Source organism: Geospiza fortis, unplaced genomic scaffold (genome assembly GCF_000277835.1).
Source record: "Geospiza fortis unplaced genomic scaffold, GeoFor_1.0 scaffold41, whole genome shotgun sequence".
Classification (NCBI taxonomy): domain Eukaryota; kingdom Metazoa; phylum Chordata; class Aves; order Passeriformes; family Thraupidae; genus Geospiza; species Geospiza fortis.
Window position 1 is genome coordinate 3,284,759 of NW_005054299.1, and position 13,052 is coordinate 3,297,810.

At 39.1% G+C, this 13,052-nt stretch overlaps 1 protein-coding gene across 1 annotated transcript in view; it reads left to right on the forward strand.

The window, feature by feature from the left end:
- PTPN14 (protein tyrosine phosphatase non-receptor type 14) overlaps positions 1-13,052 on the forward strand; it is a 107,656-nt gene that overhangs the window by 68,930 nt on the left and 25,674 nt on the right. The window contains 7 exon segments of the mRNA XM_005416158.2: positions 354-451; positions 2,608-2,675; positions 5,663-5,733; positions 7,386-7,473; positions 9,882-9,970; positions 11,565-11,652; positions 12,271-12,353. Of these exon segments, the coding sequence (XP_005416215.2) occupies positions 354-451; positions 2,608-2,675; positions 5,663-5,733; positions 7,386-7,473; positions 9,882-9,970; positions 11,565-11,652; positions 12,271-12,353 (585 nt within the window).

Here is a 13,052-nt window from a genome sequence, read left to right on the forward strand (position 1 = left end):
CATGGAAAAGCCCCTTTTTGCATTGGGGATTGCATGGTCTCTATAAAATTTACAAAAGAGGTAATCTTCACAGATGTCCCTCTTCTGTGAGATCTGGGCAACCCAAACTAGAACCTTTTATTTTCCCTTTCACCCATCTGGAAGCACTGCACAGGTAGGGATCATATTGTTTTGTTATGGTAATGAGGAACTTCTGAAGCTGCATACAGACCTGCTGTTCAACAGCCTGACCTGTTTGGGGTGATTTTTTCCTTCCTTTCCACAGTCTTTTTTTTCCCTGTAAGAAATGTGCAAGCATATAGATACTATAATTTGTGCTCATTTGTGCTCTTTTTTTTTTTTTTTTTTTGTAGATATCAGTATTACCTACAGGTGAAAAAGGATGTTCTTGATGGGCGATTGATATCCTCATTTGAGCAGGGGATTCGACTGGCTGGTCTGGCAGTGCAAGGTAGGATGATGTGACCCCATAGCCTCTGCTCAGGATTGGCTCTTTTGGTTTGTCCTTCCTCTTGGCTGGGCACTGAGGCCCTGTATGACTCCTACTCGGAGCAGCTGGGTTTCCAATTGTTTCCAAAGTGCATGGGTGGACTGCTGTGGATGAAACACTCAGCCTCAGGGTGGGAATGAGGGACCACATCACAGTGCTCAACTTTCCTATTTCTAAAATTCATGCAAGCAGATCTCAACAAAACACCAGTTCTTCCAGCCCTGACCGCGGAGTACTTTGCAGTAATGAATTTGCTTCACGTTCTCTGGTTTCAAATGCAAATTGCATCAAAAAGCACAGCAGCAGCTTTAATTTTACCTTTAATTAAAATCTCATTTTGCTGTATAGTGCTATATGAATTATGAAAGAACACATGACCATAATTGTTATGTGAGTTATAAGTTAATAATAAACTACTTCTTACAATACAATTTTTATTCTGAGACTCCTAAGGACATCAATAAAAGTAGGATCATAAAATGTGTATGTGCAGAAGAAGAAGCCCTGTATTTGGATAAAGTGTGTTTCAGTCTATCCACAGCTGACTGGGAACTTGAGGCAGAGTTTCAGCAGTGATGTTCTCTGCATGCTCTCTGATGAGTGGGAAGGGGGAAGTATATACATAAATGGCAAACACGAGGATCTGATTCTTGACAATTAAAGGTTCAATGGAGAGAAATGCTTTTATGGTCATTTTTTAGAGCAGTAGAAATGCTGTGTTTGAATCTTAAATCTTTGCTAAAAATTGAAGGGAAAATGTTTCTTGTCAAATCTTGAAATGTTTGTCTAATAAAGGGAAATACGTATATAAGATTATTCCATAATGAATCTTTTAATTTAGGTAATGAAGATTTTCCAGTGTGTAAGTTAGGTCTCAATAGATACTGAATATGTTTCACTGGTTTTGGAGCTTTTTCCTAATTTTGAGAGTGAGCCAATCCTACTGTTCCTGACCTTGTATTACTTCCTTTGTCCTTTGCATGTCATGCAACCAAAGGTATTTTAAATACTTATTTATTTTAAACTTGCAGACTCTGTTTCATGCCCATTTTGATTTCTTTCTGTTTATGTTAAAACATAACTGTGAGGTAGAAACAAAATGAAACTGCATTTTTGGCATCCTGCAATATGTGAAATTGTCTAGTAGCTTTGAAAGAATGTTTAGATAAAATGATTTATGGTGGGGATTTCCAGCTCCTATAATATGAGAATTTTGTAGATGGCGTTTGATCCTGTTCAATTAATATAAAATAAAAACCTCCTGGCAAGATATTCTTTTGATATAAACTGTTGTATATTTAACAGATAGATAAATATAGGGATTGTTTGGGGTTTTAAAATGTAGTTTAGCCTTTAGTAAGCATTTCCAAAACTCCACAGTCTCAAGGACATTTGGACAAGAATCCTCAGCCTGAAAAATGAGTGAATGTAAGCATGGAGATGAGTATCTTTTGGAGAGATGTAGAAGAAGCAGAGAAGTGAGTAGAAAGGTGTGGGCCAGTCATTTAAACCAACACAGTGCCTGCACTGCTAGGTTGGCTGCAGAAGGATAAACCTTCTCCTATGCTGGCTATTGACAATTTTTAATAAAACTGACCTTTAACCTTTTTAGGTTAAACCTAAACCTTTAGAGGTTTTTAACCTTTATAGACTGTAAAATTAATCTTTTATTCAACTGTGTAGAATTGTAGCAGAATTAGGTTAAATTTTCTATTTTTTTGCCTGGTCAGGATTGGAAATGGCAGAGAAGCAAAAGTGTGCTCAATTTTTAAGGAGGCTGAGTGATGCCAGCATTTTTTTAATGGGGGGATGATTTTAAGAAGGCTACCGAAAAACAAGCTCTTGCACTCCTGATGGTTAAGCATTGCAAATAGTCATTATATTAGGGATCAAAGAAAGAAATTACTTGTTGGCTGTCACTTGATCTCTGGTAATAACACTGTTATTTTCAGACCTCCATGTTAAAAGCTAAAATACAAGCAAAAGTCTTTGTGTTGGGCTGTGGCTTCAGAGAGAACTTGCCCACTTGAAATTAAGTATCTGTGCAAAGGTTGAGTGTGGTCTTGACATGTGTGGAAAGTGCCAAAATGAGTAATTGTGTTGTTTTTTTTTTCCAGCGGATTTTGGAGACTATAATCAGTTTGAATCTCATGACTTCCTCCGAGAATATGTCTTGTTTCCTATGGTGAGTTGCTTATCCCTCTCTTTTGTGGTCTTTTGTGAATAATTTCTCCATGACTCAGAGATGACTTTGTTGATAACAAAGTAAAAGCATCAGCACTGGACTAGTGAAAGCAAAATTTTCTCCCCAAAACTTGATTGCAGCTGAATTATTCTATGCTGTGGAATGTCAACCCATTATCACTTCCTCTTGAGCCTCTACTAGGAACTGGTGCCCACAAAAGGAACAGACATTTTTGAATCAAAAAAGGATTTGCAGCTGTATTAGAAGCTGTATAATAGCAGTACTGTGGTATTAGCAACAAGCAACATGGCACATCAAGGTGATGTAAGGGCTGCTGGTGTAGTAAATGTCGTGTCACAGAACAAGCCATGCAGCCACTCCTGAAGAAAATGTGGATTTACATCTGCTGACTATTGCACTCAAGTGAAGCCTGAATCAGGTCTTCTCAAAATATTCTCCAAGGAACATTTGCTGTAAATTCAGTTTACATCTGGAAACTAGCAAATAACTTGAATGTTTAAGGAAGGAGCTTAGATCACTAATGATTTTGGAAATTTTGTGACAAATGCCAAGCACTTCCAGTCTGTGACATTGAGATTCTCTGGGAGTATGAGTTAGAGAAGAAAAAAGCCAAAACAAATGCTTGTTGAAGCTAAGGCTGGCTTTGTCTTAGATGAACAAGTCCATCAGCGTGAGTATTTAGTGTAATCTTCATAAATATAAAAGATTATGGAATTCTTTCCAACTGGAAAGAATATCTGGAAGCAGGGTGGGGTTTCCATGCCCTGAGTGTAGCTGCCTGGAAGTTAAGGTATCTGGTTTCCCTCTGCAATTAGTGGAGCAGTAGAGGGAGAATGATTCATCTCACTGTAATTTGAAGGTTTGAGAAGCATTTCATCCCACTTACCCATGGTCTTTGACAGGAACTGCAGTGGACAGTTCATCTTAAGTCCAAAAAGGTGACATCTGCCTGGCGTCTTGAAGTGAAAGTGCAATTTTGAGCCACTAAATAGTTCAATACAATCTGAAAAAAGCAGAAGGAAGATGGGAATGCAGAGATCTGAATATGTTTTATGTAGAATATACATGTAAAATGTGGCTTCTGTATTAACCTTTCACTAATAAACTTCTGTTATCTTCTCTATGGAGCAGAATTTCTTTGGTTAGCCATCTTATAGATTAATAAGTAATTGATGATCTTGTGTATAGTTGATGGCTTATGAAGTCATGCATGATAGCCTGAATGGGAAAGAAGATGGCTGAAAATATATATGGAGAAAAGTGTTGTTGTCAGGGAGTCATTTTGTAAATGAACCTCTGAAAGTTCTTTCAATACAAAATGAATTGTAGAGTGGTTTGGGTCGGAAGGGACCCTAAGGATCAAAGAGTTTCAAGTCCCGTGCTGTGAGGAGGGACACCTCCCACTAGACCAGGCTGCTCAATGCCCCATCCAGCCAGGTCTTGAACACTGCCAGGGATATACTGGTACTATTTTTCTCTTCAGAAAAAAATTAGGGGAGGTTTTAGCTCTCTAGATGAGTTTTCAGGTGGTTAATTTCTCTGTGGTTCTGCAATTTACTCTTTGGGCCCATCTCAGAACCTCTATTTTTGTGTCAGCCGCCTCCATGGTGGTGTGGTCAGCTCTCTTCTGCTTTGCATGTTTTCCATCGCTTTGTGGTATTTTGCCTTTCATCCATGCAACTGTTGCTAAATTTAAGGAGATCAGCAGAGTGTCTGCTTCCTACACCTTCAGAAGCCTAGTCTTAAATCAACTATTTCTCTAGACATTTCTTTAACTACTTCTCTTAACTCTTTGGGGAGGATGGATAGCCTAAAAGTAAGTATTTCACTGCAAGTTTGGTAACAGTGCTAAGTGGTGCAGATACAAATGAGTTCCTAAGTAATTTGGGAGATTTGAGTGAATTTGGGGCATAGAAAAAACCTCCACTGAGGGCATTGCTATAAATTCATTAGTGAAGTGAGCTTGTGGAGGAGGGAGGGGCAGCTGCGTTCGTGCTGTTTGATCTTGTGAGGCTACAATGTGTGTCAAATGGCATTTCTTCAGCAGTGAAAAGAACAAAGTTATGTACACAGTACACCCCACAGGTGTGTGGCTGTGCATAGGCATGTACCATGCCATTTTTCATTAGCACGCTACCACTTTCACATTTTTTTGTGGCAGAAGCAAATATCAGAGGGGAGGGCCCCATTGAGCAAGAGGCAGTGTATTTAAGTGCATTACATGCAGCCTTAAGGCCTTCTTCAATAAAAGTAAGAACTTTGAGGTTTTGCAAGAAAGTTTTTCAGCTTCCTTTTTTTGGCCTTGAATTTATGAGTAGACTTCCTTTATTAACTTGCTCCCAATTATTTCAGAATTGTTTCTACCGCACATTATTAAATTTGGAGAGTATAAAAATTTCTGCTCAGAAGTGTGTTGCAAGCATTAAGTAGGTTTTAATGCATCTTCAAAGAAGTAGCAAAACTCAATCCCTTTAACATGAGGAAGGGAGTACCCGTATGTTGCAGGACAAAAAATACTCATTAATTCATTTTCCATTTTTTTCATTTTCAAAAAATACTCATGAATTCATTTTCCATTTTTCCATGGTCTGTGTATTATATTGTTTTTAAAAGGTATATATTATTTTGTAGATTTCCAAATTTTTTAAGGATTTGTTCAGTACTTATCCAGGACAAGGTCTGCACTCTGTATTCTGTTCTCTATTTTGGAAGAACAAGGACATTACCCCTATTTTTAACAGTATCTCTTTACCCTCTCAAAAGAAGGTAAAAAAAAATAATCAGAGTTTTGTGTTCTTCTCACATATTTTCAGCATCCCATGTTTTGAATTTTCAATGAGGTCAGTGATAGGTTCTCTCTCTGTAACTACAAGTCTTGAACTGTCTGTTTTCATAATTTCTGTCTGCCATTTTATCCTCTCTCTCTTCGGCTGACTAGTTTTTGATGCTGCTTCATGTTCTTACAGGACTGGACCCAGGATGAAGCTGTTCTGGAGGACCTGACTCAGAAGGTTGCTCAGGAGCACCGAACTCACAGGTGAGCTTGATATGATAAAGTTTGTGCTATTTAAAAAAAATTTTTTTATCATCATTCTAGTACTTCCCTGCCTCCCCATGCATTCCTGGCAGTGTTTAACTAGCTTATCTTCATGTTGCTATTATGCTTTGTGTCACTGGATTTTTAATTAGTCTATCACAGAAGATTATCTGCCTCTTGTAAACACAAAATTACTGAGGAGCTTAATCCCAAATAAACGAGCATTTACACCCTTAAGTTTAATGACCAGGTGTTACCCTACTGGTCCTATGCAGTAGACTCCATTCTTTTTCTGATTTCATTTAAATCCTGATGTGAAAGACCCTGTGACTTGATCAGTGGTGATCCAAGGGCCTCTCTCAAGAGGAGTGGGATACAAATGCTCTCGGTCTAATGGAAGTGAAAATAACAGGAATTGGGTTTGAAGTCTCAAGGAGAAGACACAGTATAGTGTTACCAGTTAATGAGCCAGGAGTGTGTGCATTAGTGCTTCACTAAAAAAACCCTTCTTTGTGAGCAAGTGTCTTTCATGTTGTCCGGGTGTTTCAGTGGTGGAAGTGTGAAGTGTTCAAACCTCTAGAGTGCAAGTATGGGAAAAAATGGCAGTGCCCACATGTCATATGCAATATGAATATTATGTGAAAGATGCTGCATTCCCCATTACATGAGAGAAACTGGTTGTAAAAGGACAAATACCAATCTCTGAGTCTAAGGCCATTCTCAGTTTTGAGTTTCAATGCAAGCCTGGGCCTTTGATGCAACCAAAGGAATAGCTTCCAAGCTGGCCATGAACAGGCCTGGTTCTGTTCTCTCCCTGCCATGGGCTGCTTGTGTGATCTTGGTTAACTCACAGACTTGAAAGCAAAGATTTCTCACCTGCTGTGCTCTATAGTGCTATTTCTGCAACACAAAGAGCAAATACTTCCTCTCACTTCAGCAGGTAGATCGTATTCCACGTCCCTTCTCCCAGGTATTTGGTTCCTATATTTCTGTTTGTAAGCTGTGGTAAGGAGGAGTAAAGAGGAGAAAAATTAATAGTGGCTTTTTTTGGAGCAACCTGCAATCTATTCTGACCTGCTTTTGAGAACTGAAATCTGTTTGAATTCCTGAGCTATGACAGGAGCGTGTGTAGACACGTGTGTAAAAGTTTTCAGCTGGTTTGTTCTCTCATGAAAGAGAATCTGTTCAACTTTTGGATTTAGTGCCTGTGTTTTTAACAGCCAACTTGAAAATGTAGGTCTTTCCTTTTAAGTTATTTTAGGAAGCTCCAGTGGCCTTGTATAATATTCAGGCAGATTAACACCCCTATGGTTCAAGTTGTCCCTCCAAAACTATCCACAGCCTGGTGGTTTAATAAAGCCTGGAGAAGATTTTATGTATATGGAAGAAGCTGAGTAATGTGATCAGTTCTTTTTGTTCCTCCTGTCATTTGAACTGTGCTTTGTACCTTAGCTTACTGACATTACTAAAATTTCCCCCCTTGCTGAAAATGATCCTAATGTTGAAAGTTATTTTTGTGTTGTGCGTTTCTAGCCAGTGTTTCCAAAGTGTCTTCTCAAGTGGTTTGTGAAACTCACTTTTTTTTTGCTAGTATTTTTGTGTGTGTGTGTGTAATATTGAACTATTCACTGCCTTTTGTTAATGTATTGCAGTGGCATTACAGCAGCAGAGGCTGAGCTAATGTACATCAATGAAGTGGAACGTCTGGATGGGTTTGGACAGGAAATTTTCCCTGTGAAGGTATGTCAGTGTATATTGTAAAGGAACCTCTGAATCAAACGATGCAGCACTCTGCAGCAACCTTTGGTCTGCATGCAAGTCATGTTTGTCCAAAAGAGACAGGACTTGTTTAACTGCTTCAGAGGGTGAAATGACTGCTGGTAGTTTGAATGGACGTTGCAACATGAGGATTGCTTAGGCCTACATTGCTGCTTCTCTTCCATGAAAATCCTTGTTACAGAAGAGGTTGCTATGTTCTAAGGTGTGCTCTCTTGGGAATAAGAGATGCTCCTTGTTTTTCTTTCATGTGCTGTCTACGGGAGAGTGGCCAGGGCAAATGAATATCAGCTCCAGTCATCTTTAACACGATAGGAAAAGGAGACCTTTTCATGTCTTTCTAAGTTACTACTTACCAAGCATTAACTTTACTTTTCCTTAGTTCCCTATATGTGCACACAGGTCCTCCATGCATTTTTTAATAAGGGGGAATTTCAGGGATTATTTTGCATTTGCAGTCACTTTCCGTTCACTGGAAGTCCCATCCTTCCATTGGTTGTCTGGATGTGTGGCCTTATGGAGCACATGCTGCCATGGTAAAGTTGTGCTGAGAAACTGAGCACCACTGTTCCCAACATGACCCATTTCTTTTTGCTAACCTACCCAGACACCATGAGTGGTGGATTGTGAGTGGTTTTCCTGCTAGTTAAAGATAACTTGGAATTTAAAAACGAACCCAAATGCACACCAAACAAAACAAACTTCCTGCTTGTTTTGAAGTCAAAATTGATCCTTTGGCACCAATCTCAGAATCAGCCTGGAGGGAAGGAGCTGAATGGCAAAAAACTTTCAACCTACCAAAAAAATTTTGGAATGTTTATTGTCAATGAATGAAATGAAAGCTCTCCTCAAATTCATTTGGAATAATGCTGCACACTACTGCAACAGATTTCTGTGTTGGAAGTGTCATTAGATATTATTTCATGTGTCAGTAAGGTAAGTATGAACAGTGGACTGGGTGCTCTGCAAAATGGCAGGAAGGTGTTAGCCTTGCATTAAGGAGCAGCATGCTGGCCGTGGACACAAACAGAACTGCATTCAAAGGGGAAAACAAAAGATTTCTCTTTCTTCCCAGGTAGGAAATGTTATTACAATTATGTGTCTTTCTTTCCATGCAGGTATTTGTGTGTATACATGCACACACGTAGATATATTACTTGTATGTGAACAAATACATACATTTTCTCCCACTATTCCCAATCTTTTTGCCTTGTAAAACTCCCTGTGGCACAAGGCAGAAGAATGTGTTGTCCTCTAATCAGACTAAACTGCTGACTCTCAGCTTGTGGATGAATTGCCAGCCATGGTTTGTTTGCAAAAGGCCTAGCACTCAGTAGTTAAACAGGTGCAGAGACTCCATCGTTGCCTTCTGAGGATCAACACAGCAAGGCCAGGAGAACAGCTCTAACCTGGTCTATTAAAATGCAGGGGCACCTGATGGTTTGTACAGTGTGTGCAGGCATAGTGCATTAACTTCTCTCATATCCTTTCTAACCACACTCATGGTGTTAGTGTGATTTCTGTTTACCACTTTAAAGTGTGAATCAATTACTATATATGCAGCTAAGGGGGAACTGTTCTTGCTTGTTGATAAACGTAGCAAAACCTCTTTGTCAACAGTATTAAGCTTTTGTAGCAAAAAAAAAGAAAAAAAGGAAAAGGCTTTTTTAAGAAAACAGATTGTAAAATAGATCAGGAGCACATGGTTTTTCAAACAGGAGCCTGCAAGGAGACATGGGTAGGTGCAAAAGCAATAGGACTTCTTAGAGTCTACTGGTATTACATTGTTTTTATGTGGTGTGTGCAGCTGAATATTTAACCCAACAACTGAAAATCAGTAGAGGATGTAGCTGCATAGAGATGAAAGTACTTTTTGGGGTGACATGCTGTGAATTTCTACATGGAGAACTTAAAGGAGGAAGTGTAAAGGGTAGAGCTTTTGAGAGGGATTCCATCTCCAGGTGTGGTGTTCTGAAATCTGTACATGTTTTAACAGATGTCTGGAGAAATACCATGACTGTGAAAGAGAGCTATGGCTTTTGGTACTCCTACAGGCTCTAGATAGTTGCAATCACAAAGACAGGGCATGTGGATATTATGCAGTGAATGCCAGTTTGTGGTCTGCATGGTGTTTGGGAGAGGAGAACTTGGAGGTCATTTATCCTTCTTCTGTTCTCACTAATCAGCACAATGAATCCACATAAGTGCTAACTGCTCTTAAATAATGAAAATCAGAGTCCAGTCAAGCTGCAAAATATAGACTGGTCATGCATCCACAATGAAGGGCTTCTCTTTGGTACTTCAGCATGCATTTCTGTAAACCTATTGACCAGAGTATTTATTAAATTAAATTTATTATCCTTTCTCTGCAGGATAACCATGGAAATGACATACACCTTGGTATTTTCTTCATGGGCATCTTCATAAAAAACAGAATTGGAAGGACAACTGTGATCTATAGGTAAAAATTAGTGTCTTTTATATTATTATCCAGAGCTGTATGTGTGGGATTTTTTCCTTACATATGTGACTGTAATAGTGCCAGTCCTCTAACTAAGGAGTAGTAACCTTGCTGTTTTCAGGATTGGTTTCCTGGCCCAAAGAGAGATAAAGGATAATTTCTGATGTCTGTGAATGAGTTGGATGGCAAGAAAGTTGTAGTAGCCTGTCATGTATCTTGTTCTAGCTTACAAGGCTTTGATCCCTTTTCTTCTCTTGTCTTTATGTCTTCTTCTTTGATGCTTCTGAATGCAAATCTCTTAAACCTCACAGCTGGCAGCCTTGGGAGCTCAACACTTCTGAAAATCTGGTTGCCACATTTAGGTGCCCCACTAAAAAATGTTCAACTTTCTTATTCTGTGATTTTGAAAATCATGGCTGTGTCACTCTATTGTTTCTTCTGCAGTTTATTTTGGTTAATAAGAATGACTTATCCATTAACTTTCTTTTGTGGGTTTGTTCTGTATGAAAATGTTGCTAGAAATCTCCATGGTTCCAGGGAAGATAGTTTTGCTCTTCTTTTCTACTCTTCTAGTGGGTATTTTTATTACTGTTACTGTTTACTTGAAGTGGATTTTTACTAATCCCTGTGATTAGAGTAGGAATTTTGTGCAGCCTAAAAGTTATGGGTTTTGAGGTGCACTGATTTTCAGTCAGTAGCTAAGGCTTATATCAGACTTCAGCTGGAATTCTGGGGGGAGGGTTGCCTTAAAAGAGCTTTCATTAGTCAGCTTAAAAAATGTTAGTGCTCCCTTTTCCCTGTAATTGATGTTTTGCATACGAAATTTTGAGAAGAAATTAGATAATCCTTTAATTGGGCCAGGTGACAAAAGCAAGAAATTTCTTTACATGTAGAAATGAGAGTTAGTGCTGGGATTCTAACTCTCTGGAAATATGCACTGCAAGCATCCTGCCATGACATGAAGAGGAATGCATGCTGCAAACAGAACAAACAAGTCCCTTCCATACCCGTGGATTGCATGCGATGTACGCAAATGTCTGTCAGCTATTTGTAAGAAGATTATAACTCAAATCTTGGGCAACCTGACAATTACTTGGGGAAAAAAAAAGATTGCAAACATAAGGCCAGAGTATTAACATGGTATGCATAGCCTACATAACTATGTTGTCAACTTAACCTTCTTTAGCAAGAATTCGCACTGCATGAAAGGTGGAAACAGCATTTGGGGAGGAATGACACTTAAAACAAAATAATTCTGTTACATGTCGCTAAAATCCATCAGTTCCAAAATGCCACAGTTCAGTAAAATGGTTATCACTACTGTGTTTTCAAAGTGTCTTCTATTGTGGGTCTTCACATTTGTGCTTTTAAAGAGAGCTTTTAACTCTGCTGCTTTGGGTTAAGAGCTGTCTATCCTTTCACTTTAAATCAGAACCTGATTTCCTTGTTTTCCTGACCAGGTTTCTTCACCAAAAAGTTACTGAAAACCTTTCCCATAAAATGAGACTGATGTTGACGAAAGGATTCTTACTGTGTTTGTGAAATGTTTGAATGTATGTGTTGGCAAACTCCAATGCATTTTTTTACTCTGCAGGTGGAATGACATTGGGAATATTGCTCATAACAAGTCTTCAATTGTTCTAGAGTTGATCAACAAAGAAGAGAATGTACTCTTTCACACAGTAAGAAAAAGATCTGATCAGTGTCATCATGAAAGCTACTTATGTAAAAATAAACCTTTAAAATTCTTTTTTCCCAGAGAGGCTCACTTGCATAACACCACCCCCCTCACATTCCTGTTGTACTTTATGAAGAAAGAGAAATTAATTTCATTTAGCTACTAATTTCTATGTTTTCTTCCAAGCGTCCTGAAATGTCCTATGCTGGGAAGTCTGCAAAAAAACTGAAGTGCTTTTAGAATGGCATAAATACAGCAGTATAAGTAGAAACTGGGCATGAGCTACCATGTGTGCACGTAGTGGAACTCAGAGGGCCATGGTGCTGTTCTGTGCTGTTTAAAATCACTCCACTTCTCCCTGAACCAAGGCCAGTACAGAAGCTGGACCAGCAAGCTTGAGCCATTTTATTGCTGCAGTCCCCCCCTACTGTGCCTTAGCAGTGAAGTGGCAGTGTGTAAATGTGCACCACTGGGTTTCAGTAATCCCATGCCTTCAGTGCTCTTGAGACCATTAGATGTGTTCTTGGGAGCCAGATTCCATTTTAAAAAGCTTTTGTCACTTCTTGGTAAAAATAACAAAATAAATGACTTTTTTTTCCTATTTTTTTTCTCATTTTTAAAGGATGATCTTGAAAATGCTAAATATATTTCACGTCTCTTTGCATCAAGACACAAGTTTTACAAACAGAACAAAATCTGCACAGAGTGAGTACTCTTGCTTCACAGTTGCTTTCTGACACCTTGCTTTGGAGTTGGTCTGAATTTTGGCGGGACTGGTTTTGTTTGGTTTTTGGGATTTTTTCTTCTTTTTTTGGGGGGGGTGGGTGGGGTTTTGTTTTGGTTTTTTAATTTTTTTTTCTAGTCATGTATGTCAGTTATTCTTCTCCCCTTTCCCTTTTTTTCTGGTTTTGTTTTAACCAACAGCAACAACAGACGGTTGAGAATGAAATTTCATTCTGAGCCTTGTGAGCTTTGGTGCTCCCCACACAGCCAAATCCTACAGGGAGTCTTGAAGGTCTTGTCTGCTGTTGATAGCCCAGAGTATTAGCCTAAACTGGAGTGAAAGATGACATAGGTCATCATGTCAAAATGTGAGTTGTAGCAGCAGATGCACTGCCCATCCAGCAGCTAAAGGTGCTGGAGAGTGGAGGCTGTCATCTTCTAGTTTGGGCAGGATAATTTATCTGCCTCTTATGCATGCTGAACGAGGGAGGACACCTGGGTGTGTTAATCTGCGTCGCTGTGCTGCCACAACACAGCAGAGATTGTAAATCTAAACCTGAAGTCTCCTTTAGGCTCTGGTTTGAGCACTTACTTAAAAACTGGCCTTGAGCTAGTCCTCTCACACAGGTGGATTCCTTCTAACTGAAGGAGGAATTCATTAGGCTTTAGCTTTAATTAAAA